Genomic DNA, 27,618 nt, shown 5'->3' on the forward strand with positions numbered 1-27,618 from the left:
ATATTAGAGCGAGCTGCGTGTGTGTGTGTGTGTGTCTCTGTGTGTGTGTGTGTGTGTGTGTCTGTGTGTGAGAGAGTGTGTGTGTGTGAGTCTGGGAATCTCTCCAAAATAGGATGTTCTCCCTCCAATCACCAGCTGTTTACCTCAGATAGCTGCCACTAAATTTGGAGGACCACACACACACACACACACACACACACACACACACACACACACACACACACACACACACACACACACACACACACACACACACACACACACACACACACACACTATCTCTCTCTCTCTCTCTCTCTCTCTCTCCGTCACTCACTCTCTCTCCCCATCAGATTTGATGAGAGTTTGTTAAATTGATGCAAAGGTGTGTGTGTGTGTGTGTGTGTGTGTGTGTGTGTGTGTGTGTGTGTGTGTGTGTGTGTGTGTGTGTGTGTGTGTGTGCAGAGTTGTGACAGTGCCCAATTTAGGAACCAGCAGAGATCACTGATTAACTAACCACCTGCGTGTGTGTGTGTGTGTGTGTGTGTGTGTGTGTGTAGTCCAGAGCTTGAAGGTGACAGCATCTCTGCCCCCCCCCCCCCCCCCCCTGCAGAGTCTCACCTGATTTTGTCTATTTGCCAACTTCGAGGCTTTTATTGTGGTAGCCTAGGCTACTTCCTGTCAGGGTGGATCAATAAATCACAGCAGATAGATGTCGAGCCTCCTGATTGGTGGATTTATTGCCGCCCTCAGATGTTTTTAAAGGTGTACAATACATAAAAGAAAAATGTATTTGATTCGACTCTGGGTCTTAACATTAGTGTAATTACTCATCTATCAGACGATGGAGCCCAAACTTTGCAAGAGTAGGTACCTGTATGCAGGGACAAGAGCGCCGCCATTAGCTCAGCTGATCCAGACCGGAAGTCACGACCGGAAGTTGCTCTTCTTCGTGTCTATCATTTCTATGTAGATAAAAAAAAATAACTCAGTAACTCAATGGTCCATGATAAAATATCGTTTTCCAGCGGATATCTTAGTTACAACATGATTGAGCTAACTAAATATTTTTTTGCATGGATCGTTTATTAAAGCAGAAGTGAGTGATATATTTGTGTTAATATAAGTCTTAAATAGTTGTATCTTCCGACAGCAATCACTTCTATAGAGTGTTTGGTCTGAAACACGGGTCTGTCAGTCCCTCTGCTCTGCTCTGAGCCGAAGAGAAAACATTTATCGTATCCTACAGTTTTTATCCAATGAGGAGAGAGAACGGCATGCAGGGCTGTGTGTGCAGCCAAGGAACGCCGTGAATGTGGCGACGTAGGGACGAGGACTGTTATGGTGCGTTCAAGGAAACTCGTATTTTTCCGACCGTGAAGTGGTACCAGTTCGATCTGGTACGAGTTCACCGGTTGGAAGTTACGAGTGGCCGTTATAGTGACTTTCACTGGTAAAACAGGTCGGAAAAACACGAGTGGGTTGCCTGGAACGCTACAAAGTCGTAAATTGTGACTTGAAGCTGTAATTTACGATTTCAAAAGCCTACCTGGAACGCAGCATTAGCGAAAACGACCGGATCACTCACTTCTGCTTTAAGTTATTGAGTTATTTAAAAAACGCTGCTAGCTGCTAACGGCTAACAGCTAACAGCTAACGGCTAACGGCTAGTGCTGCTCCTGCTGACAGCAGACCAGGAGAGAGAGAGAGAAAAAAGAAATGAAATGTCTTTGGTGGTGCTTTGGTTGGGTTTAGGCGATGAAGAAAGGAGTTGGTTAGTAAAAAGAGCAGGTAGAGGCTAGACAGACCAGAGAGAGAGAGAGAGGGTTCTTAGAAAAACATAGAAATAACACGAAGAAAAGCAACTTCCGGTCGTGACTTCCGGTGTGGATCAGCTGAGCTAATGGCGACGCCCTGGTCCCTGCACACGGGTCCTTCTCAAACTTTGTGCAAAATTCTATTCTACGGATTATACAGATGTTACTGGTTCAAATTTGCGGACTTCACGCGTGGTCCACGCGAGACGGCACAAGACTCATGCATTTTTTTTCTTTGGCGAGACAAGAGGTTTTAATGAAAAGCCTCAATGTGCCAAAACAACCGCCAGGTGGCATCTGTGAGAACGGAGGACGACAGGCGGATGACTCAGTGATCTGTGCAGTAATCCACAGCTTAAACTCTAGGCTATTAAACTAGAACTAACTACTGTATACACTGCCTAAATCACAGAAACTATTGTAATATGATAAAGCCTGTCTTGCTTTATGACTTGATGATTATGTATCACATATCGCCGCGATTAGGAGTGGCGCTGTTCATGATACAGAATACAAGAGGATGAAAGGAGAACTAGCTGCAGACAGTAAATAATATAGTAGCCTAGTTTTTCAATGACAAAATGTAACGACGGCAGCTACAGTAGACTATAGCCCACGTCTCACTCTCTTTTTTCGGTCATCTGTCTCGTCATCTCCAAAATGTGTTTTTAAAATGAGCCAACTACAGTACTGTGCAGTAGTGCCGCAGATTTCTCACTCCGCACCTTGTTTGAGAGTGCAGCTGGATGATTTCTTGTGAATGAACGGGTCTGTGTCACTTTGGGGCTGGGCGATAAAACATAGGATAAATAACTTTCCCTCGATAGAAGACGCGGCCGATACAAAGTGACACCGTCAGCCATGCAGCCGGCCTGGACTTTTTATTTTTAATTATGAAGAATCATCTGCGCAAGGCAAAGATGATAGCATCAACAAAACACGGCGTAACACACGCGGCTGTATGGGACAGGCTTTTATTTAATTCAGAACAAACCGCTTAGCAAAAATGGAAAATATAGTCTATAATAATTAATTGATCTGTTGTTTGGCCACTGTTTGAAAATAACCCGAATTATGAGCAAATAATCTGATCCAGAACAGCAGTCATAATCAGACTTCTTCTAAATAAACCTAAACATTAAATAACTGGGTCAGGTCGGACCATGGGGTTATTTTTTCTCTTCTTCTTCACAGGAGAAGAGGAGGTGCGCTGCGCTCACGGACGCGTTGATGTTTTGTGATTTATCTGCTGCCTTGACTCTGCCCTTTATACATGTGCGTTCAGATTAACAATAAGACAAGCCATGGTTGAGTTTATTGAGTTTTAGCTGCTCAATCTCATTGTTTCAAAGAAAAGGGATTGATTTTTATAACGAAATGAAACGAAAACAATATTATATTGATACATTGTTGTAAAAAAAAATCCAAAAGAAACGAAAATGAACTAAAGAAAATAACTTTCACACACACACATTAAAACAGTGCGATTGGTTGAAAGCTGATAATTAGCCATGTGCTTATAAGCTGATTGGCCGAAACCAAGAACAAAGCCGCGTGAATGGCCAATCGCCATGTGTTAACATTTCCATATTCCGCACATTCTGTGACAAACTGTAAACTGTTTTCTTGTCTGTAACAACATCTATTGCACGTCTGTCCGTCCTGGGTGAGGGATCCCTCCTCTGTTGCTCACCCTGAGGTTTCTCCTGTTTTTCCCTGTTAAAAGGGTTTCCATGGAGTTTTTCCTCAGTCGATGTGAGGGTCTAAGGACAGAGGATGTTGCTACGATGCCATGTGAAGCCCTTTGAGACAAACTGTTTGTAAAAACGGGCTATACAAATAAAATTGCCTTGCCTTGCCTTGCCTTAACGGCCGACATGTAAATCAGCTGTTTCGATGGGCGTTATATGAATAGAGATGTTAATGTGGTACTTTGCACATAGCCTCCTCTTCTCCTGTGAAGAAGAAGAGAAAAAATAACCCCATGGTCCGACCTGACCCAGTTATTTAATGTTTAGGTTTATTTAGAAGAAGTCTGATTATGACTGCTGTTCTGGATCAGATTATTTGCTCATAATTCGGGTTATTTTCAAACAGTGGCCAAACAACAGATCAATTAATTATTATAGACTATATTTTCCATTTTTGCTAAGCGGTTTGTTCTGAATTAAATAAAAGCCTGTCCCATACAGCCGCGTGTGTTACGCCGTGTTTTGTTGATGCTATCATCTTTGCCTTGCGCAGATGATTCTTCATAATTAAAAATAAAAAGTCCAGGCCGGCTGCATGGCTGACGGTGTCACTTTGTATCGGCCGCGTCTTCTATCGAGGGAAAGTTATTTATCCTATGTTTTATCGCCCAGCCCCAAAGTGACACAGACCCGTTCATTCACAAGAAATCATCCAGCTGCACTCTCAAACAAGGTGCGGAGTGAGAAATCTGCGGCACTACTGCACAGTACTGTAGTTGGCTCATTTTAAAAACACATTTTGGAGATGACGAGACAGATGACCGAAAAAAGAGAGTGAGACGTGGGCTATAGTCTACTGTAGCTGCCGTCGTTACATTTTGTCATTGAAAAACTAGGCTACTATATTATTTACTGTCTGCAGCTAGTTCTCCTTTCATCCTCTTGTATTCTGTATCATGAACAGCGCCACTCCTAATCGCGGCTATCAGGCTGTCAGCATTGTCCCCAAAACGTCTGAGCAGTATTTAGTACGGTGCTGCCACCTAGAGGAAAACAGTTGTGGTGAAAAGTCACGCGATCACGCGATCCTGCAGTGCAGGACAAACCCCGCAAATTTGAACCAGTAACATCTGTACGTCACGCTGCTCACGATTCACCAGCCACTGCTATTGGATCCGTCATCCGTCAATCAAATGTCTGAAACACACACACACACACACACACACGGAGCTCGGTCTCGCCCCAAACTTTGAATATCCCGCCCGCTCGATAACGACCAATCAATTTTGTTTTCCTCACTCGGGTAAACTCGTGTTGCAGCTCGTGGAAACTCGTAGAAGGAGGCGCAACGAACAGGACGAACGGCCGTTTCTGAACATCTTTAACCCCTCAGGCCTCTGGTCCACACGGGTATCTTTCTGGTTCTGTGCAGCAGCTCCAGTTTATTCCAACTCGCTCCACGACTGTAGTTCAGTTCAGAGCGACTCGGTCCGTATCATAGCAACAGCAGCAGCAGCAGCAGTGATGGAGGCTGCAGAGGAAACTGGACATCAGCACTTTGAAGAGAAGGTCATTTGTGTGTGTGTGTGTGTGTGTGTGTGTGTGTGTGTGTGTGTGTGTGTGTGTGTAAAGTGGCTTCACAGTAGTATTCGACTTGAATAACACTGAAAAATAAAAGACAAGACACACACACACACACTGATACACACACTGACAATTGTTGTGAAAATTGTAAAAGCTGCAGCAGCTGCTCCACTCGTCTCTACACCAGAGTCTCCTCTTCCTCCTCCTCCTCTTCCTCCACTGTCCACAGTTAAACAGTTAAACAGTTAAACAGTTAAACAGGTTTCTACGGTGGCCCTGAGGGGTCAGATCACTGCAGCTTCAACAACAGCAGTGTTTCTGGGGACACAATAAGGAGACGCACCAGGATGTGCTATGATCACAGCTACATGTACAATCATATTATCTCCAACAGGTTTGTCACAATGACAGAATTTCAGTAGTCGACTCGATACCAACACCAGCGATTCTACAGGATTCTCGATACTTATCCGATACCACGATTCAAAAAACAGACTTTGTTTGAGCAGCTTCTCAAACTGCACAGAGTTTAAAGAGCTGCAGCAACATGAGGTTAAGAAGATGAAGTTTGTTTTCACTCCGGTTGTGTATCGTAACCAACTCAACCGTGTTCTCTACGCTGCGTTCAGGTGGAATCAGACAGACGGCAGACGGACGGCAGCCGCTGCACGTTAACGGGATGAACAAGTGGTCAAAACTATTCACACGTGACATCATGTTGCCATGGGGAGTCATGTTTTTCTCCCAGGAAACACACGCCCGTTTGTGTCCAACAACATGGCCGCCGCTCCGACTGTCCACAAACATATGAAGCTGGATTAGCATGAAGCTGTATGTAACTTTAACTCTGCTGCGTGTGAAGGTGAAGCAGCTGTTTGCAGCTGTGAGCTCAGCTGCAGCCCAACACACCATGAACACATGCTACAGTTAACATGCTAACATGCTAACGTGCTGCGATAACATGAAGCTCAGAGCAGCTGAGCCTCAGGTAACAAACAACACACACTTTGTTATAAGATATTATATTATATTATTTATGGTTAACTTATATTTATTTGTTTATATGTTCATAAACTGATGTTTACAAGGTCCCTGCTTTTATTTTGAAGGGCTAATCCATGAGAAGATCTAAAAACCATCTCAGTGTAGTTTTTCATCTCCTCTCTCTCTCAGCTTCTCTCTGGAGCTCCTGACGGCTGGTTTTAAGGCTTTAATGGAGCTTTAATAGAAACATCTACCTTTATTCTGAAGGAGCTTTACCACAAACATAGACCTTTATTCTGAAGGAGCTTTGTTTCCTGTGACTTCACAGTATCAGTGGATGAAGGAGCCACCAGGTGTAAATCTGCTCAGCAGAGTCTTGGTCGTAGATCAGTGTCAGACATGTTCCACTTTTAGCTCGGTGGCCTGGTCGGACTGAGACCGTCCTCACCGCCTTGGCTCCCACTCTGTGTGTGTGTGTGTGTGTGTGTGTGAATCCCTGTCCTTACTGTGTTGATTATGTAGAATTATTCATCCTTATGGAAATCCTAATTGAATTTCATGGATTTAAAGTAAGTGTACGTCCTTGTGTGTGTGAAAGTTTTATCTTTTTATTTTCTCTATACATCACAATGTGAGGCAGAGATGATGTTGTCCTCAGAAGTGTAGAAATGGGGTTGTGTGTCTGTATGTGTGTGTGTGTGTGTGTGTGTGTGTGTGAGTGTCAGAAACAGATGAGGGGAGCAGAAGGCCACAGGGAGAAACACAACTCTTTTTCAGCATCACTTCCTGCAACATTCAGCCTGAAGGCATCGCTAGACGAGACCTGAATCACAGATCGGACCGGCCAATAAATATTACAGAGCTGCTGTAGCTTCTACACTGCAGAGAGAGATACATCCCTAAATAAAACACTTCTTTAAGGCTCGTCTCAGAAAAACACTGACTTTTATATTTTTTTCAAAATAAAAGGCCTGGACCGGTCACTGGTGAAACTGCGTTGTCATATCGACGACATGTTGGTTTCTGACTGGACTCTGCTGGAGGTTTAATTACAGTCTATAGTCTGCACTCGTTAATCGATGGGGATCAATACTAACGAGGACAGACTGCTGCTGCGTTCAGGGTCAGAGCGGAGCGACGCTGCAGAGGAAACAGAAAGTTAAAACCTCCTGTTGTCCTCCTCGGTCAAGGAAGGAAGGAAGGAATGAAGGGGAAAAGGATTGTGGAAAGAAGGAAGGGAAAGGGGAAGGTAAGATATAAGGAGGGAGGGAGGGAACAAAAGGAAGGAAGAAGTAAGGACAAAGGGAAGGAAGGAAGAAAGGAAGGAAGGGGGGGAAAGGAAGGAAAGAAAGATCAAGGGGAGGGAACAGATTCATTCAAGGAATGAAGAAAAAGGAAGGAAGAAGGGAAAGAAGGAAGGAAGGAAGGAAGGAAGGAAGGAAGGAAGGAAGGAAGGAAGGAAGGAAGGAAGGAAGGAAGGAACAGATTCATTCAAGGAAGGAAGAAAAAGGAAGGAAGAAGGGAAAGAAGGAAGGAAGGAAGGAAGGAAGGAAGGAAGGAAGGAAGGAAGGAAGGAAGGAGGGAACAGATTCATTCAAGGAAGGAAGAAAAAGGAAGGAAGAAGGGAAAGAAGGAAGGAAGGAAGGAAGGAAGGAAGGAAGGAAGGAAGGAAGGAAGGAAGGAAGGAAGGAAGGAAGGAAGGAAGGAAGGGAGGAAGGGAATAAGGATTGTGGAAAGAAGGAAGGATGGAGGAAGGGAACAGGACAACAGGAAGTTAAAACCAGTTTGACCAAGAGAACAAATCAACAGAAACCCAAATATACTCAGTACCTGAGGATGAAAGACTATGCACATTATGTAACATTATGTCTAAATGTAACTGAGGATGAACTGCATTTTGTGTTTCATTGTCCATTACATGACGAAGACAGAACAGGAAGTTTGTGTTTCAGAAAATGCAAAATGTAAAACCTGAGTTGTTTTGGGTTGATGATGATGATGATGATGATGATGATGATGATGATGATGATGATGATGATGAGGTAAAGTTGGAATGGTTCTTCAGAAGAGAAGACAAGTCTTTACTAGAGCTACTTTCATAAAAAGTGCCTGGTCAAAAAGAAAAGTGAATTATTTACGTGAATTCCATCTGGTTTCTGTTTTGTCTGTGCTCTGATGATTTTGGTTGGTGTCTAAATATGATGATGATGTGTCTTGTAAGCCCTTATAGGCTGGTGCATGACACGTAAATAACTATAAATTCATTCATTCATTCATTAATTCATTGTACAGTTTGTTTATTTCCCCGGTGCATGTGCAGCCTGGTTGAGCAGCGGTTTGTTTCTGCCACGGTGCCGCTGAGCAAACCTGCAGCTCAACACCGATTCACTGTCCTAGTTCATGTTCATGTTGTTAATTGGTCTTTAACTGGGACAGGAAGTGACACATGAAATGGTTTTAAAGGCGTTTCCTGTTTAACTGGAGGTGACAGACTAATGTAGCCGATGTTCTCCTGAGGAAGCTGCAGGACTGAAATACTTTTATACTCTTTTTATTTATTGTGACACTTGAATGGAACAGTGATAATTTATTTAGGAGCTGTGAGAGGCGTGAAGAGGAGGAAAGACGATGCGTTTAAGGACATCACGGCCAAACATCGTCACATGTATGAAGCTTTAATAGAAACGTCTACCTTTATTGTGAAGGAGCTTTAACACAAACATCTACCTTTATTCTGAAGGAGCTTTAACGCAAACATCTACCTTTATTCTGAAGGAGCTTTAACGCAAACATCTACCTTTATTCTGAAGGAGCTTTAACGCAAACATCTACCTTTATTCTGAAGGAGCTTTAACGCAAACATCTACCTTTATTCTGAAGGAGCTTTAACACAAACATCTACCTTTATTCTGAAGGAGCTTTAACACAAACATCTACCTTTATTCTGAAGGAGCTTTAACACAAACATCTACCTTTATTGTGAAGGAGCTTTTACACAAACATCTACCTTTATTCTGAAGGAGCTTTAATACAAACATCTACCTTTATTCTGAAGGAGCTTTAACACAAACATCTACCTTTATTTTGAAGGAGCTTTAACACAAACATCTACCTTTATTCTGAAGGAGCTTTAATACAAACATCTACCTTTATTTTGAAGGAGCTTTAACACAAACATCTACCTTTATTCTGAAGGTAGATTCTGAACAGAGTGTGATCCAGTGGAAGTTGGATGTTACACCGACTCTGATCGTTTCGTAAACTAGAGCATGAAGGTGTGATGTGTCGGCTCGAGTCGAGTGTCCTGATTGGACGGTGAAGGTGTGATGTCACGACTCCTCAGGCAGGTCAGAGGTCACAGGGAGGTTGTGTTGTTGTTGCTGCTCTGTTCAACACACGAGATGGAACATCCTGATGTTCACAGTAGCTGTGTGTGTGTTTATGCGTGTGTGTGTGTGTGTGTGTGTGTGTGTGTGTGTGTGTGTGTGTGTGTGTGTGTGTGTGTGTGTGTGTGTGTGTGTGTGTGTGTGTGGTTTGGATAGAGAACAACTAGGACAGCCTCTGCTCCCAGACCTGCAGGCAACCTGGCATCGCACAACCTGCTGCAACACAACTCTGTGTGTGTGTGTTTGTGTGTGTGTGAACATATTTGTGTGTGTGTGTGTGTCTGTGTGTGTTAGTGTCTCTGCATACGTCTGTGTGTTAATGTGAGGGTGTGTGTTTCTGTCTGTGTGGTTTAGTTTGGCGGATCTGCCACTGTTTATCAGCGTTATTGTCTCTGTGTGTGTGTGTGTGCGTCTGTGTGTGTGTGTGTGTGTCTGTGTGTGTGTGTGTGTGAGGTGTTAATGCTCAGTCCCCTGCAGGTTTCACTAACACAATGAAACAACACAACACTCTGCAGAGTTTAACCAGTGTGTCTGTCTCTGTGTGTGTTTGTGTGTATTTTCTAAGTGTGTATGTGTGTGTTTGCATATAGTTGTGCGTTAAAGTGTGTTTGCATATAGGTGTGTGTGTGTGTGTGTGTGTGTGTGTGTGTGTGTGTGTGTGTGTGTGTGTGTGTGTGTGTGTGTGTGAGAGTGTAATAAGACAGGTGATTCCTCTGTGCTGCAGCAGTCGCACTCTGACAGATGGGGTTTTCACAGCACCGTGTGTGTGAGTGTGTGCAACTGTGTGAGTGTGTGTGTCTGCGACTGTGTAAGTGTGTGTGTGTGTGTGTGTCTGCGACTGTGTGAGTGTGAGTGTGTGTAATGTATAATGTTCTCTATACACCATCTGTGGTTGATGCTGGTTTAGACTGAAATATTGCTCCATTCATCACCAGCAGACACACACACTAGTTTTTACATCGATATACTCGCTGTGTGTGTGTGTGTGTGTGTGTGTGTGTCTTTGTGTGTGTGTGTGTGTGTGTGTGTGTGTGTGTGTGTGTGTGTGTCTTTGTGTGTGTGTGTGTGTGTGTGTGTGTGTGTGTGTGATGTAGAGTGACCACAGATCCATTGTACAGAATCTTCCATGTGGAAAACCTTCTCCCTCTGCTGCCTCCCAACATCCATCTACTGTGTGTGTGTCTGTGTGTGTGCGTGTATGAGTCTGTGTGTGTGTGTGTGTGTGTGTGTGTGTGTGTGTGTGTGTGTGTGTGTGTGTGTGTGTGTGTGTGTGTGTGTGTGTGTGTGTGTTTGTGTGTGTGTATGTGTGTATGAGAGAGAGTGTGTGTGTGTGTGTATGAGTGTGTGTGTCTGACCCGAGGCTACAGAGTGAGTGATGGTTTCTTGCCTGTGTGAAGCAGACTAGGGAGTCGCAGCTATGTCAGGACTGACACACACACACACACACACACACACAGCTGCAGTGTGTGTGTGTGTGTGTGTGTGTGTGTGTGTGTGTGTGTGTGTAAACATGAGCTGAAGAAGTCGGGTCTATTTTCTCCCATGAAAACAACAACAATGTGAACCAGAGGAAACGTTGAACGTCTCGTCTTCACTCTGGACGCCATCTTGATACCACAAGATTTTCAAAATAAAGCGACGCGAGGCGGTGGTACGGAGGCTCAGCAGGTCCAAATCCAAGGACGTATTCACACCAGGTTTAGTTTAAAGCTTCAGTAAGTGATCCGGTGGTTTTCTCTAACTTCTTGTCAGCCGATGGAGTTAGCAGTCCCCGCCCTCGTACCTACGTCACCACATTCAGGCGCATCCCTTGGCTGCACACACAGAGAGGACTGCCCCTTTATGCCGTTCTCTCTCCTCATTGGATAAAGGTTGTAGGATACAAGGAAAGTTTTCTCCTGGGCTCAGAGCAGAGCAGAGTGACTGACAGACCCGTGTTTCAGACCAAACACTGCACGTGAATGCGCGTTCACGTGAAGGGGTAGGGCTATCTGGCCCTCGAAACGGAGATTTTTCAGGGGCACACTACGGACTGAGGGCTATGACAAGTTTCCCAGAATGCATCTTGCGGCAACCGGCAGCTGTTTTATTTCTCGCTGTAGCACTGTTATTACGTCATTTTGTTAAGTTTTAATATTTTTTCATGTGAGAAAGTAGCTGTTTAGATCCCCAATGTGCGGTCGGTTTATCCACATGAGGCTGTTTAGACGTTTGCTCCGATGTTTTTGGGGAGAAGTGAAGCTCCACCTGTGGAGCAGATCAGCGGCTCGTCACGGAGACACCACCCCGTCCAGAGAGCTGCTCGGCCGGCCAACCTCCGTCGTCATCCCGGGAGAAAAGACCATCGCTAATTAACTTACCCACAGGTTTTTAAAGGTTTACCGCCGGGTAGTTACATTCTTTTTAGGAGATAAATGCTGGTCTCATTGATGAAATGTAACAATTGTCACATTAGTTTGTTTGAATTAAAAGTGAAGGTTCATGTGTGTTTTGGACACAGAAGCAGCACTGCCTGGGGGATCTGTAGCCTACGGACAGAAATCACCACATTTACATCAATAAATAAATGTTTTACAATGAACCGATCAGTCTGCATTACATTTTATTTTATTTTATTAAGTTAACGTGGTTCTGAATAGAGGATTTGTGGCAAAAGCTCGTCACGTCTGCTTATGTGAAAGCCAGCAGAGACGACTGATGACGCATGTGATTGTTGAAGTGGTGTCCCAATTCGTAGGGGTTCCCTACTCCTTGTAGCTCCGTTTCAAGGGCAAGGGTTAAGGGCTAGGGGTAGGGGTAGGGATGAAAAATAGAATCGGAATTGGGCATTAGATTAACACAAACATTCACCTTACTTCTGCTTTAAAGACCCACTCCCGTGAAAATCGTGTTTTTTGAGCTTTTCACGTGGCATTTTTCTTGTGTTAGAGCACATATCAGCAGAAAAGGAAGTGCAAAATTGCATTTCTGTGTTTTTCTGCCGTCAAACTGCTGTGAACCAATGGCAGACGCAAACTGGCAGTTTCAGGGAGACTGGGGTTGACGTGTCACAGCTCCAGGGGAGGGCATAGTGCTACAAGCTCCCGCCCCGCTCTGCATCTGGCTCAGAGGTGAAAGGCTTGACAGCTCGGTGTACTGTCAAGGTATAACAGGTATAGCTCACCTGGTAGAGCAGCTTGCACCGTGAGCACGGACTATGTTCCAGTCTGGGATCAAATCCCAGTGTGGAGTTTTACGCTAAACGCGCTGAATCTGTAATTGTACAAAGTCCAGCTGTCAGCAAGCGGGGGGTGGGGTGCGAGGAGGTGGCTGGGCGGGTGCAGAGCAGCACAGTCTCCGCCCACCCCCCAGAGGTGCATTGCTAATGTGCATTGCTAATGAGCTGCTTTTAAAATGGCCGAAAAGGGTCGCGGAGTGGGACTTTAATGGTTCTCTGATGATGAAACTTCTTATCCCAAGATAACAAGGAGGTCTCTCTCTGACTCCTCCTTCTCTCCTTCTCTCTGGCCCCTCCCCTACTTATTGACTCCTCCTCCTCTCTCTGACCCCTCCCCCTCTCCTCCCTGACTCCTCCCCCTCTCCTCCTCCTCCACCACCTGAGTGTTTCAGCTCCTCTCTCTCTCTCTCTCAGTCTGTCTCTCTGTGTGGAGCCAACAAACATGGCCGCCTCTCGTCCAGCTCCATCTGGCAGCTCGAAAACACCTGAGACACACTCACCTGTCGAGTGTGTGTGTGTGTGTGTGTGTGTGTGTGTGTCCTTGTGTGTGTGTGTGTGTGTGTGTGTGTGTGTGTGTGTGTCAGGCTGTCTGGTGTGAAGTCAGTCAGTGGATCAGACGTCCACACCTCCGTCCTGTGGAGCCGCTCCATCACTTCTTCCTCTTCTTCACTTCCTCCCTTTCATTTCCTCATCCCCCTCTCCCTCTGTCATCCCCCCCCCCCCCCCCCCCCCCCCCCCCCTCCTCCCTCTGAAGTCCACTCAGCTCAGATAGAGACAGAAATAGAGACGAGGGTGTGAAACCACAGACACATCTTTCATCTGCTCAAAGCTTCGACTCAGTTTAGATCCTGGTCTCTGTTCAGACACCACGGGATGAAGGAGTGTGTGTGTGTGTGTGTGTGTGTGTGTGTGTGTGTGTGTGTGTGTGTGTGTGTGTGTGTGTGTGTGTGTGTGTGTGTGTGTGTGTGTGGGAAGGACATTATTTCATTAGTATTGATATTCAACCACATCCTCTCTCTCTCTGTTCACACTAAACTCATAATCAAACACAAATCAAATCAAACACACATCTACCGCTACGTGTGTGTGTGTGTGTGCATGTAAATACCTCTGATGACATAATATCAAAGCTGTTAGTACTACAGGATGATCAGAATCATATTACTACTGCTCCTGTAGTAGTATTAGTAGTAATGTGTCATGGTAGCACGTTAGTGACGGTAATAGTGACAGTAGTGATATGATATTTAGTCCAATGATCTGCCCTACAACGGAAGAATTGTGCAGTTCTGAGAAAAATGAGTTTAAAGTGTTTTTGTTGTCCAGTCAACTGTATTGAACTTAGGATTCTGAAAATTGGTCAAATCCTTGCTTTTGCTTTTGCGAGTAGTAGTCTAGCTGTGTAAAAAAATTTAACTCAAACTTAACATTTGACCCTTATTTCAGAGTTGCCTCTGTCTGTCTGTGCATTGAGGCAAAATATAAGCTGGCCATACAACACAAGAAAGAGGAAACTAACTCCTATTGTTCATAATGATAGCAGCCTGTTGAACATTCTATACACAGGAAGAAAAAGGGTAACTCATGTTATGGTGTTCTCTCGTTGTTTCCCCACAGCTTTGAGTAGTTCTATCCACCACTTTCAGGAGAATGCCGCTGGGTGTCGCCATGACGCTCCATCCCACCGTTACTGTATTGTTGATAGCATAGACTGGTTGATAGACATCGGCCGTGACGACTTTATTTATAATCATCACCTAATTTTAATGAGAACAATACGGACGAGGTTTTAGCTTTATGTCACATTTTCACGTCACTATATCACCGTGGTGACTACTCTGATGTTTATGAAGTCTATAAAACTAATTGTTGAACAAACATTTTAGATTAGCTGGGCTAACCGTTAGCTGTTAGCTGTTAGCCGTTAGCGGAGTCAATAAACAATAACTCAATAAACGGCCCATGAAAAAAATATTTTCTCCAGCGGATATCTGAGTTCCAACATGACTGAGCTAACTGGAGTAGTTTCATGCCGTGTCCCACAACGGGAGGGTTTTAACAGCTGACGTCCTGCTGTTAGCTTAGCTGCTGTTAGCTGTCAGCAGCAGCAAAGCTAACAACTATGATAACCATGACTAATTACAAAAACGTGCACACAGAAATAGTAATGTTTGTTCAACAATTAGTTTTATAGACTTAACAAACATCAGATTTAGTCAAAACGGTTTTGGCAGCCCGGAGCCCCCACATTTGGTGCCTACACCGGTGGCTAGTGCTACCAGTTAGCCGCTAACGCTACCAGTTAGCCGTTCGCTAGAATGCTACTAAAACCGACTCCCGTTGTGGTGTGACGCAATGGATCATGGGAAAATAAAGTGGTGGATACACAGAGAGAAAAGGGTAACTCATGTTACAGTGTACTCTCCTTGTTTCCCCACAGCTTTGGGTAGTTCCATACACAGACAGAATAAGGTAACTCATGTTACTGTGTTCTCTTGTTGTTTCACTGCAGTTTTTGGTAGTTAGTGTGAAAACCACCCACAAATATATCCCAAATCAAGATATTTATCCACGTGATGTAGCAGACCTTTCATGTCCCAAAAATGACAAAAATGGTTACCCCCTTCTTGCGTTGTAGGACAGAGTAGTGATACAGTGTTGATGTAACAGTGTGTAGTGGTGTCAGTGAGGACTGGTCACTAGTAGTGACATCTAACACTGATACTGCTGAGTGACTGTGGTGACATGACAGGAAACATGTGACTTCAAAATAAAACAAGTGCAGTAATTACAGCAGCTCGCGCACGCGCGCACACACACACACACACACACACACACACACACACACACACACACACACACACACACACACACACACACACACACACACACACACACACACACACACACACACACTTGCTGTAGCCAGTAAAGCATATGCAAACACACACAGAATATGTTTATATACATGAGGATATACACCAGCCTAAAATTCATGGAAAATGTTTCTTTTTTGAGTACCTAAGCAGCACACACTCACACACACGCACACACACACACACACACTCACACACACTCACACACACACTCGGTGCAGCAGCAGCAGCAGAGATGTGGAACTGTAAGATGAATAACTGAGCAGCTCGGGGGAGCAGCGTCTCTCCAGCCTCATGTTTTTCAAACAGTCAGAAAAACTCTGGAAAACACAAGACTGAGCCGAGGGACCGAGGCTGCTGCTGCTGCTGCTGCTGCTTCCTCATCTTCATCATCTTCCTCATCATCTTCATCTTCATCTTCATCATCCTCATCCTCTTCTTAATCATCCTCATCTTCACCCTCATCTTCATCAGTAGCTGTAACACCAAGGTGTCGAGGAACCGTCAGTTGTTATGTGTGTTAAAGCTCCTTCAGAATAAAGGTAGATGTTTGTATTAAAGCTCCTTCAGAATAAAGGTAGATGATTGTGTTACAGTAAAGCTCCTTCAGAATAAAGGTAGATGTTTGTGTTAAAGCTCCTTCAGAATAAAGGAAGATGTTTGTATTAAAGCTCCTTCAGAATAAAGGTAGATGATTGTGTTACAGTAAAGCTCCTTCAGAATAAAGGTAGATGTTTGTGTTAAAGCTCCTTCAGAATAAAGGTAGATGTTTGTGTTAAAGCTCCTTCAGAATAAAGGTAGATGTTTGTATGAAAGCTCCTTCAGAATAAAGGTAGATGTTTACGTTAAAGCTCCTTCAGAATAAAGGTAGATGTTTGTATTAAAGCTCCTTCAGAATAAAGGTAGTTTTTTGCGTTAAAGCTCCTTCAGAATAAAGGTAGATGTTTGTGTTAAAGCTCCTTCAGAATAAAGGTAGATGTTTGTGTTAAAGCTCCTTCAGAATAAAGGTAGATGTTTGTGTTAAAGCTCCTTCAGAATAAAAGTAGATGTTTGTGTTAAAGCTCCTTCAAAATAAAGGTAGATGTTTGTGTTAAAGCTCCTTCAGAATAAAGGTAGATGTTTGTGTTAAAGCTCCTTCAGAATAAAGGTAGATGTTTGTGTTGAAGCTCCTTCAAAATAAAGGTAGATGTTTGTATTAACGCTCCTTCAAAATAAAGGTAGATGTTTGTGTTAACGCTCCTTCAGAATAAAGGTAGATGTTTGTATTAAAGCTCCTTCAGAATAAAGGTAGACGTTTGTGTTAAAGCTCCTTCAAAATAAAGGTAGATGTTTGTATGAAAGCTCCTTCAGAATAAAAGTAGGCTAGATGTCTGTGTTAAAGCTCCTTCAGAATAAAGGTAGATGTTTGTGTTAAAGCTCCTTCAGAATAAAGGTAGATGTTTGTGTTAAAGCTCCTTCAGAATAAAGGTAGATGTTTGTATTAAAGCTCCTTCAGGATAAAGGTAGATGTTTGTGTTAAAGCTTCATCTTCATCAGTAGCTGTAACACCAAGAAGGAGTCGAGGAGTCGTCAGTTGTTAAAATAATCTTTTTTTTTCAGCTCTATAAAAAACAACCTTCCTCCTCCTCCTCCTCCTCTTCTTATGAGGTGTCTTCGCCCCCCCCCCCCAGCTCCACCAGTAATAAACCAGTTCACACTCTGCTGCTGGTGGGTGTTGTGTGTTTGTGTGTTAAGACGCTCTGCTCTGCCAGGATGACGCCCCCCCCCCCCCCCCCGCCCCCTCCTCCCTAAAATTAGTTGTTAGTTTGTTCTGTTTCAAAACAAGAGCGTGGAGAGTCGAGAGGAGGAAGTTTTACTCTGAAAAACTCCAGGAATAAAAACCTCCCTGACTCCGACATGTCTGCTTTTCACTTTCACGCTCATTTGTTATTTATGCAGCGCGTGCACGCACACACACACACACACACACACACACACACACACACACACACAGGTTTCTACCACTTACTTCCCACTGCATGTCATTACACATGTGCTGAGTATTTACATATCACAGTGTTTCCTCCCTGAGGAGCTGCAGCTTCATTTGTTAAACAACGTTAAACAGCAGCGAGAGGAATGTCCTTCTGGTTTCAATGTGGTTCTAACGTGGTTTTAGGCCTCGTCCACACATACACGGGTATTTTTGAAACCAAAGTTTTGTTAAATAAAATTACGCATCCACACAAGTGGTGTAATAGAAATACTCCGTATACACGCAACCGTAAAAGTGATGCAATGTAGGTGTATAGCCTGCATATGCCACAGCTAAAGGTGGCGATGGGAAAGCTATTTTCAAAATAGAAGCTCCGCTGACGCCGGGCGCGTCGCTGCTGTCTTCTTGAGAAAGTTGCAGTTGTTGGTGTCGCTAGCAAGAGGAGCGGTCTCCTTCGTTGCTCATCCAGGCGCCTCCGTTGTTGAATTAGGTTGAGCAACTGGATATGACGACTGAATACAGCTGACAGCCAATAAACAACAGCAACTCTGTCACGTCCATCTTAGCTAGCAAGCTAACTTTAACTCTAGCTAACAACCGCTACCTAGAGGAGACTAGAGGAGCTGAACATCAGCACGTGTTCAGCTCTGACGTAAACAATGGAAATAATCGCGGTTTCAGCTTCATGTGTGGACAGGAAAACCGCAATTTCTTGGCGACATTGTTCGACGTCACACTGTGTGAGGGTAAACAGTAAGTTGTATCCATGGAGACTTGTGGAGCTCTAGACGTGACCAGCTGACGGAGTTGCTGCAGAGCCTCCAGTCTCTGGTTGCTGTTACTGGTGCTATTTAGCATTTAGCATTTAGCATAGCCATTGTTGTTTTTCCGGTATGAATTTTTCCAGCCTTGTGATTGGCTAAAATGGCCTTCCTGTTAGGAGTGCTATCGCCACCTACTGCTTTGGCATGTGCATGACATTGTTTGAGGCGGATTTTGCGGTTTCAAGTGGACGGAGATATTTTTTATCACACTGGTGGTGTGGACGGGAATTTTTTTTTAACCGGGGTCCATAAAAGTTCGGTTTCAAAAATACCTGTGTTCATGTGGACTAGGCCATATGTGGTTCTCATGGGATTCTAACGTGGTTCTTATGTGGTCACTTTCTCTCTGAGTTGTGTTGATGGACCTGTAGATCCGTTCCACTGGGATGTTTGGTTCTGAAGGTGACACAGATGAAGTGGGCGGAGTCATGATGAACTCCACAAATGAAATACCACAACGAGGTCACATGACCACTCAGGCTGTACACACACACACACACACACAACTACACACACACACACACACAGAGGTAGTATTAACCTGTATTAACAGAATTAAAGAGTCCAGGTCCATTGTTGGTGTCCAGCAGCATGAATTAAATCACCGTGTGTTGGTGAACGTGCGGCGGTAGCGGCGGTGGACGCGCGGCCACTCCTCTGCTCTCTGTGAGGATTATAAACCTGCTTCAATTAAAACAGTCGAATCTACTGAAACTATTCACTCGACCCGTCGTTCCCTTCATTCACCGCAGCCACTGACTCGGAAAGTTTCCTAATGGAATTTTCCAGTAACAGAAGAAATGAGGCATTATCATCTGTCGCCGGCCGTTTGCTTTTCTTCCCTTTCACGAAATCCCTCCTTCACTGTGTGTGTGTGTGTGTCTGTAGGTGTGTGTGTGTCTGTAGGTGTGTGTGTGTGTGTGTAAATATGTAAATGGGTGATGCCCAACCAGCCAAAACTAGGCCATGTTCTCTGTGAACACCTGAATAGGAGAGAGAGAGAGAAGAGAGGGAGGCCAGAGGTGAAGAAGATGAAGATGAAGAATATTAAAGCTCCTTCAGAATAAAGGTAGATGTTTGTGTTAAAGCTCCTTCAAAATAAAGGTAGACGTTTGTGTTAAAGCTCCTTCAAAATAAAGGTAGATGTTTGTATCAAAGCTCCATTAAAGTCTTAGGTTGTGTCTGAAATCACTCCCTCATTCCCTCCTCCCTACTCACTATAGTGAATTCAATATAGTGACTATTTAGTGACTCACTGGTCAAATAAAAAAACACTTTCGGACACTACACCGCCGCACAGTTAATGACGTATTACGTTGCGTAATTAAAACGTTCCGACCGCGATTGTAACGGCCGGTGCAGGTACCATGGATACAACCATGGTAACGGCCAGTATAGAGCAGAGCGATAGGCTGTCGCCACTCTGTTATATCTATCGCTCTGGTATAGAGGAGCAATATATTAAGCGGTAATATATATATTTAAAGGAGTATTATCGCAAATCCAAATCCTTAATTCGGCCACTAGATGGAGCCAGGCGGAGCTTATCAGATATAAACAAGTGGGCAGCTGTCAGAGAGAGAGAGAGCAGCCTCCTTTAGTCCTTAAGTCCCCATTTGGTAGCTACACCGGTCACTACTGCATTTATTTGGTAGCTACACCGGTCACTACTTCATTTATTTGGTAGCTACACCGGTCACTACTTCATTTATTTGGTAGCTACACCGGTCACTACTTCATTTATTTGGTAGCTACACCGGTCACTACTTCATTTATTTGGTAGCTACACCGGTCACTACTGCATTTATTTGGTAGCTACACCGGTCACTACTTCATTTATTTGGTAGCTACACCGGTCACTACTGCATTTATTTGGTAGCTACACCGGTCACTACTGCATTTATTTGGTAGCTACACCGGTCACTACTTCATTTATTTGGTAGCTACACCGGTCACTACTTCATTTATTTGGTAGCTACACCGGTCACTACTTCATTTATTTGGTAGCTACACCGGTCACTACTGCATTTATTTGGTAGCTACACCGGTCACTACTGCATTTATTTGGTAGCTACACCGGTCACTACTTCATTTATTTGGTAGCTACACCGGTCACTACTTCATTTATTTGGTAGCTACATCGGTCACTACTTCATTTATTTGGTAGCTACATCGGTCACTACTTCATTTATTTGGTAGCTACACCGGTCACTACTTCATTTATTTGGTAGCTACACCGGTCGCTCTGGTAACGGCCATCCGTGACCGCAATGCATGATGGGATATCTTGCTCCGGTTAGTGACCATCGGATGTTCACTACATTTCGCGGTGAATTGTGGGATAGATTCAGTCACTATATAGTGAACATTAATAACCACTAAACATTCGGACACCACTACAACATGGACTGGTCACTATATAGTGAGTAGGGGGGTTAGGACACAGCCTTACTGTAAAACCAGCTGTCAGCACTTCCTGTCACTTTGTGATGTCACAACTAAGCCCCGCCCCTTCACCACCACCTGGACCCACCGTCCAACAGCAACAACTTGCAGGATTTTTAGTTTCTCTGAGTGTTTTATTCTGAAATCTGCTCTGTTTTTTAAAATATTGGATCAGTTTAAAAAACAGCTTTAATTGATTAACCGATTATTGATTATTGATTAGACGATGCTCAGTGACGTGTTGTTCAGAACACAGAGAGAAGAGGCGGAGGGAAAGAACAGAGAACAAGTGAAGAACAGGGTGTTAAAGGCTGGAGGTGTGTGTGTGTGTGTGTGTGTGTGCGCGTGTGTGTGTGTGTGTGTGTGTATGTGTGTGTGTGACAGTATCTCAGGGCTACATCTGTGGCCATTAGTATTTTGCAGCACGAACACACACTTTGACAGGTCGACTGCAACCGCCTGCAGAGAGGCTGTGTGTGTGTGTGTGTGTGTGTGTGTGTGTGTGTGTGTGTGTGTGTGTGTGTGTGTGTGTGTGTGTGTGTGTGTGTGTGTGTGTGTGTGTGTGTGGACACTGCTGGGTTTGACCTCCCCTTTCATGTGTTTATCTCACCTCCAGATGAACTTTGATGAGCCAACGCACACGCACACACACACACACACACACACACACACACACACACACACACACACACACACACACACACACACACACACACACGCACGCACACACACACACACACACACACACACACACACACACACACACACACACACACACACACACACACACACACACACTAACAACAACAACAACATCCTCCTCATCAAATATAAATTATTTTCTCACCATCTGGAAACAAATCTGCTGCAGATTCTCTTCTTCCTTCCTTTTCCTCCTCTTCCTCCCTCCTCCTCCTCCTCTTTGTCTTCCTCTTCCTCCTTTTCCTCCCTCCTCTTCCTTTCCTTCCTCCTTCTCTTTCTCCTCCTCCTCCCTCATCCTCTTCCTCTTCCTTCTCCTCCTCCCTCCTTCTCTTCCTCCTCCTCTTCCTTCCTCCTTCTCTTCCTCCTCTTCCGTTCCTTCCTCTTCCTTTCCTTCCTCCTTCTCTTCGTCTTCCTCCTCCTCCTCCCTCCTTCTCTTCCTCTTCCTCCTCCCTCCTTCTCCTCTTCCTCCCCCTTCTCTTCCTCCTCCTCCTCCTCCTCCTCCTCTTCCTCTTCCTGTTCCTCCAAATTTTCCTCTTCCTCCTTCCTCCTTCTCTTCCTTCCCCTCCTCCTCCTATTCCTCCTCCTCCTCCTTCACATTCACTTGAAGTTGATCTTTAGGTATCTATAGGTCAAAGGTCACTGTGACCTCTGAACTCATTCACTAATTATGACCCAATTTAACAACAAAATGATGAGTCTTCCTCTCCCAAATGATTAAGTGATCACCTCCTCTTCCTTTCCATTTACCTCTCCCTCTTCCTCCTCCTTCTTCTTCCTCCTCTCCCTCTTCCTCCTCTTCCTCTCTCTCTTCTTCTCCCTCCTCTTCCTCATCATATTTTTCTCCTCCTGTTCTTTTTTATTCCCTCTTCTTCTACATTTTCTTCTCTCTTACTTCAGTGTGTGTTTCCTCCTCTTGAGCTTTGACGCATCAGCAAGTTATCACACACACACACACACACACACACACACACACACACACACACACACACACACACACACACACACACACACACACACACACACACACACACACACACACACACACACCCTCTCTCTTGGGGAGTGTGGTGAAACCTTGTTCATATCAGCTCCTACATCAGTCATCTGTCAGCACAACTTTTATCTCTACATCTCTCTCTCTCTCTCTCTCTCTCTGCCTGTCTGTCACGGTGTCTCTCTCTCTCTCTCTCTCTCTCTCACACACACACACACACACACACACACACACAGACACACACACACACACTGTCTCTCCTCACAGTAGCGACTCGTCTTTATCTTCTCATCGTTCCTCTCTGGTGGAGCTGCGGAATAAATCAACTGCAGGAAAACCAGAGAGAGATGGAGACAGGGAGATAGAGGGAGGAGGAGGAGGAGGAGGAGGAGGAGGAGGAGGAGGAGGAGGAGGAGGAGGAGGAGGAGGAGAGGGGCATCATGGGAAATGATATGACAAATATATACAGTGCATGTTCCTATTCTCACTGGGAGAGAAACAATGGAGGGAGAGGCCGAACATGAAGTGACCATAGATAGATGGATGGATAGATAGATGGATGGATGGATGGATGGATGGATGGATGGATGGATGGATGGATGGATGGATGGATGGATGGATGGATGGATGGATGGATGGATGGATGGATGGATAGATAGATAGATAGATAGATAGATAGATAGATAGATAGATAGATAGATAGATAGATAGATAGATAGATAGATAGATAGATAGATAGATAGATAGAAAGAAAGACAGAAAGAAAAAAGATAGATAGATAGAAACAAAGAAAGGAAGGAACAAAGAAAGAAGAAAGAAAAAAGACAGACAGAAAGAAAGAAAGAAAGAAAGAAAGAAAGAAAGAAAGAAAGCAGGTCGATGTCAGGCAATCAGAAGAGAGGAGAAAGATAGATAGATAGATAGATAGATAGATAGATAGATAGATAGATAGATAGATAGATAGATAGATAGATAGCTTTATATTTTACATATTTAAATATCCAATAAAAACGGAGCAGATTTCTGAATAAAACACTCAGTGAAACCAAATCCTAAATTGTTGATTGGATGGTGTTGTCCAGGTGGTGGTGAGGGGGCGGGGCTTAGTTGTGACATCACAAAGTGACAAGAAGTCCTGACGGCTGGTTTTATAAGACTTTAACGTGCAGCAGCTTCACAGACACGTCGGTGTTTGGACGAGTCAGAGATGAGACCATCAGGTGAAACCATGACATCATCATATGACATCATCACATGACATCATAAACAAACTGATTATTCTGACCAACCAACAGCTGCAGGTGCAAACGGTTGGGTTCATTAATGAATTAATTAATGAGTGGTTAATGTTGTTGAAGGAGTCGATGATAATTAATCCTATTAGAATTCTCTCAGACGATTTAATGAAACACAACAACAACAACAACAACCTGCAGTGTCAGAGAGGAGAATCACAGCTTAAGATGGCTGATGCTGCAGTGTGTTGTGTTACGGTTTACACACACACACACACACACACACACACACACACACACACACACACACACACACACACACACACACACACACACACACACACACACACAGAGTTGTGTAAGGTGAGGCTTGAAGGCCAGAACGCAGCCAGCGACTGTTTCTGCTTGAAAATGTCACCAATCCATCAATCTGATAGGTAAAGGCCAGTCCTCTCATTATACTGCTGTGTGTGTGTGTGTGTGTGTGTGTGTGTGTGTGTGTGTGTGTTTCCTCCGCTGGGTCAGCAGCCTTTTCTTCTAAAAGAGCAGAGGCAGGCACACACACACACACACACACACACACACACACACACACACACACACACACACACACACACACACACAGAGAGAGAGGGGCCTATGTGGTGTATTTTAATGAGACTGGTCATCTATAATTCATCTTCAATAAGTCTGGTCTCTTCCCTTGGTCAGTGTGTGTGTGTGTGTGTGTGTGTGTGTGTGTATGTGTGTGTGTGTGTGTGGTGCAGACACAGATCATTTCCTGTTCACACTTGACTGACAGCTGCAGGGGTGAACCATCAAGCCCCTCCCTCTTTTGACCATATTTGGGGTTACTCAAGGTTCTGGACTCAGCAGAGGGAAATTCATGTAAAACCGCTGATGCACGTTGCCTTCAGGGACAGTTTTTCATCAACAGTCTCTGCATTTCCCTCTAAAACAACTCTGTGTGGTAACGTTGTGTTATTATCTCATAGCGTGGTGAATGTGCAGCTCACAACTTGTCCACCAGAGCGTTGTGGAGTTGTTGGATTGTGTATTTGATGAGTTTGATGATGAGGGAAACCAAGAAATCCCATAATGAGCCTCCGTAGCGTAGCTCTGAGCAGCTCACGGCTCTGCTCCGCCGTTCTAAAAACAGCTTGCACCGACAATTAAAGGTAACGAACCTACTGCTATGACTATAGGGATTATGGTGATGGGCCAATTTGATTAAATGTTGAACTATCCCTTTATTAACAACACCTTTCTCTCTTCACCAGGTGCACCACTCTGCACTACGACCCCGATCTTCCTCCCACCTCCATCATCATCACCTTCCACAACGAGGCCCGATCCACGCTGCTGCGCACCATCAGGAGGTAACACACACACACACACACACACACACACACACACACACACACACACACACACACACACACACACACACTCACACTCACACGCACACACACACACACACACACACACGTCTTTGTAGATGTCAGAAACTTTCAGCTGCCAAAAAACCAAACCACACACACTTTAACTTCCCTGACCCTCAATCTCTGAACCATCGCTCTGTTGTACAGTTTGATGATATCAGCAGGTTGCCACACACACACACACACACACACTATAAAAACACACACTCACATATTCACACACACACAGACACACACACACACACACACATAGAGACACAGACACACACACACACACACCTCCAGGTTTTGGCCTGAGTTCAGCTCATTATACCAGTCAGTCAGCAGGGACCGCCGCGTCTCCTGACTATCACAGAGGACATTGTGTGTCTTTGTGTGCGTTTGTGTGCATTTGTGTGTGTGTGTGTGTGTGTGTATGTGTGTGTGTGTGTGTGTGTGTGTGTGTGTGTGTCTTCCCCTTCAGCCCTTCTCAAAGCTCTGCAGTTTTCAACCAATTAAAAGACAATCTGTCTCCCTGGGCCCCTCTGCTCCCTTTGGCTCTGGCTCTGGCTGTATATATCAGTGTGTGTGTGTGTGTGTGTGTGTGTGTGTGTGTGTGTGTGTGTGTGTGTGTGGTGGTTTGGATGTAGTTTCACTGCCTTTTTTTTTTTTTTTTTTCGCTGGCTGAATGTGGAGCAGTGGTCGTCACCGTGATGTTTATTTGATGTTTCCTCTGCTCCCTCGTTTTCTGGGCTCTCGATCAGACGACGACTCGATTTCCCGCCAACGATTCACAGAAAAAAAATTAAATAATATAAAAAATAAAAAATCCAAGAGTGAATGAACCAGTCTGACACTTTTGGTGAATCTGCTGCCAGCGTTTTATTTTGTAAGCAGTCGAAACAGCAGATCAATAACTCTCAGTCAGCGTAGATCTAGAAGCTCTGCAGGACGCTCTTTTATTTTGAAAAGTCTCGGCTTTTATCTTTTATTTTGAAGCCTTGTTGGGTTGTGTTTTATTTTGAAAAGCTGTGTGATTGACGGCTGTCTCTTCCTGTTCAGTGGATCAACAGATCAGCTGACCTCAGAGCAGCAGCTGCTGACACATGAGTAACGAACCAGACTGTCACGGTGAAAACGCTGCACATGGAGAGAGTGGTGGTGGTGGTGGGTGGTTGCTATGGAAACAAAGTTCTCAAATAAGTTGTTTTGCACTGTGTGTCTAGTGTGTGTGTGTGTGTGTGTGTGTGTGTGTGTTGGGCAGTGATCCCATTGTGGTGAATGATTCCACAGAGGTCAGAGGTCACTGACCGTGTTTCCATCCACACGTTGTTATTCACATTCAGCAACATCCAATTTAAAATGTCTTATGGAAACAGTAAAATTAGATTAAATGTCATGAATATTGATTAAAAAAAGTTAATACGGTCGATCTCATCAGATTTTATCTTGATCGATACAAAGTTACTGCGACAGATTCTGATGGAAACAGTTCTCTGTCTGATAGAAGTGAGTTGTGATCATGTTTTATGTGGATTCCTCTACGTGTTGCAGCTGTTAGAGACACGGTGGAGTGAACACAGACAGATGCAGGTGAACAGGACAGACGGGCTTCATGTGAAGAGTTTAAGTTTAAGTTTATTAGTTTAATAAGGGACAATGTGCAATTACATTAATCATTTAAAGGAAAAAATGAAAAGATGGTTGTGCCAGATTTAGCTCCCAGCTAATTTCCATCTGTAGTCCCTACACATAACTTAAAAGTAGTAAAATACACAGAATACAAGCTATTATACAAAGATGAGGCATAAACAGATACAGATTGACAATGGACAACATTTAACAACATGTATGAGGTAGGCAAAGTGCAAAGTGCTCATAACAGCAAGATGTTGATTGTCATATACTGTATGTGTGGTGGTCTCTATCTACCAGAAACAGTTTGAAGAGCTGACGTTCACAAACGTCCTCTGCTGTCTGGAGGATTTAACACGCTGCATCTGATCTAGGCTACATCAGAGGGTTTAGATGACAGACATGTTACAACTGGGAGCTGGGAGTACTACATCGATCTAGTACGAGTTCACAGGTGCGAAGTAACGAGTTTGACTGTACGTTACAAAAAGTTACAAAAATCATGTGTGTATTGCACGGAGTGGGAGAAGGTGGGAGAAGTTGTCTGAAATCGTCTTAAACTTTTCTCTTTCCACACTCCTCCCGGACACAATTTACACTCTACACACATGATTTTTTCCAAATTTGTAGACAAACTTGTTCTCTCTCTCACAATCTGCTCAAAATATCAGAGAGACTTACAGATTTTGAATTATCAGCCTCTGAGTGCGGCCACGTCTGTCTCTGCTCCTCATTGACTCCAATACAAAGATTTTCTGAGAGAAGCAGAACGGACCTCTGTTTTAAAATCGCACGTTTCTGCAAAATATTTACTGTAGAAACACCAAAATCACACCAAATCGTTCAGGAAGTC

General features: G+C 44.2%; 1 protein-coding gene across 2 annotated transcripts in view; it reads left to right on the forward strand.

The window, feature by feature from the left end:
* The window catches only part of galnt14 (UDP-N-acetyl-alpha-D-galactosamine:polypeptide N-acetylgalactosaminyltransferase 14 (GalNAc-T14)), a gene marked incomplete at its 5' end in the record, with an annotated part of 140,366 nt that overhangs the window by 43,223 nt on the left and 69,525 nt on the right, over positions 1-27,618 (forward strand). For both annotated transcript variants that reach the window (XM_084000829.1, XM_084000830.1), the window contains one exon: positions 24,990-25,088. In XM_084000829.1, the coding sequence (XP_083856955.1) occupies positions 24,990-25,088 (99 nt within the window). The remainder of the gene's footprint in view (positions 1-24,989; positions 25,089-27,618) is intronic.

The sequence above is a fragment of the Trachurus trachurus genome (genome assembly GCF_905171665.1).
Source record: "Trachurus trachurus genome assembly, chromosome: 24".
NCBI lineage: Eukaryota > Metazoa > Chordata > Actinopteri > Carangiformes > Carangidae > Trachurus > Trachurus trachurus.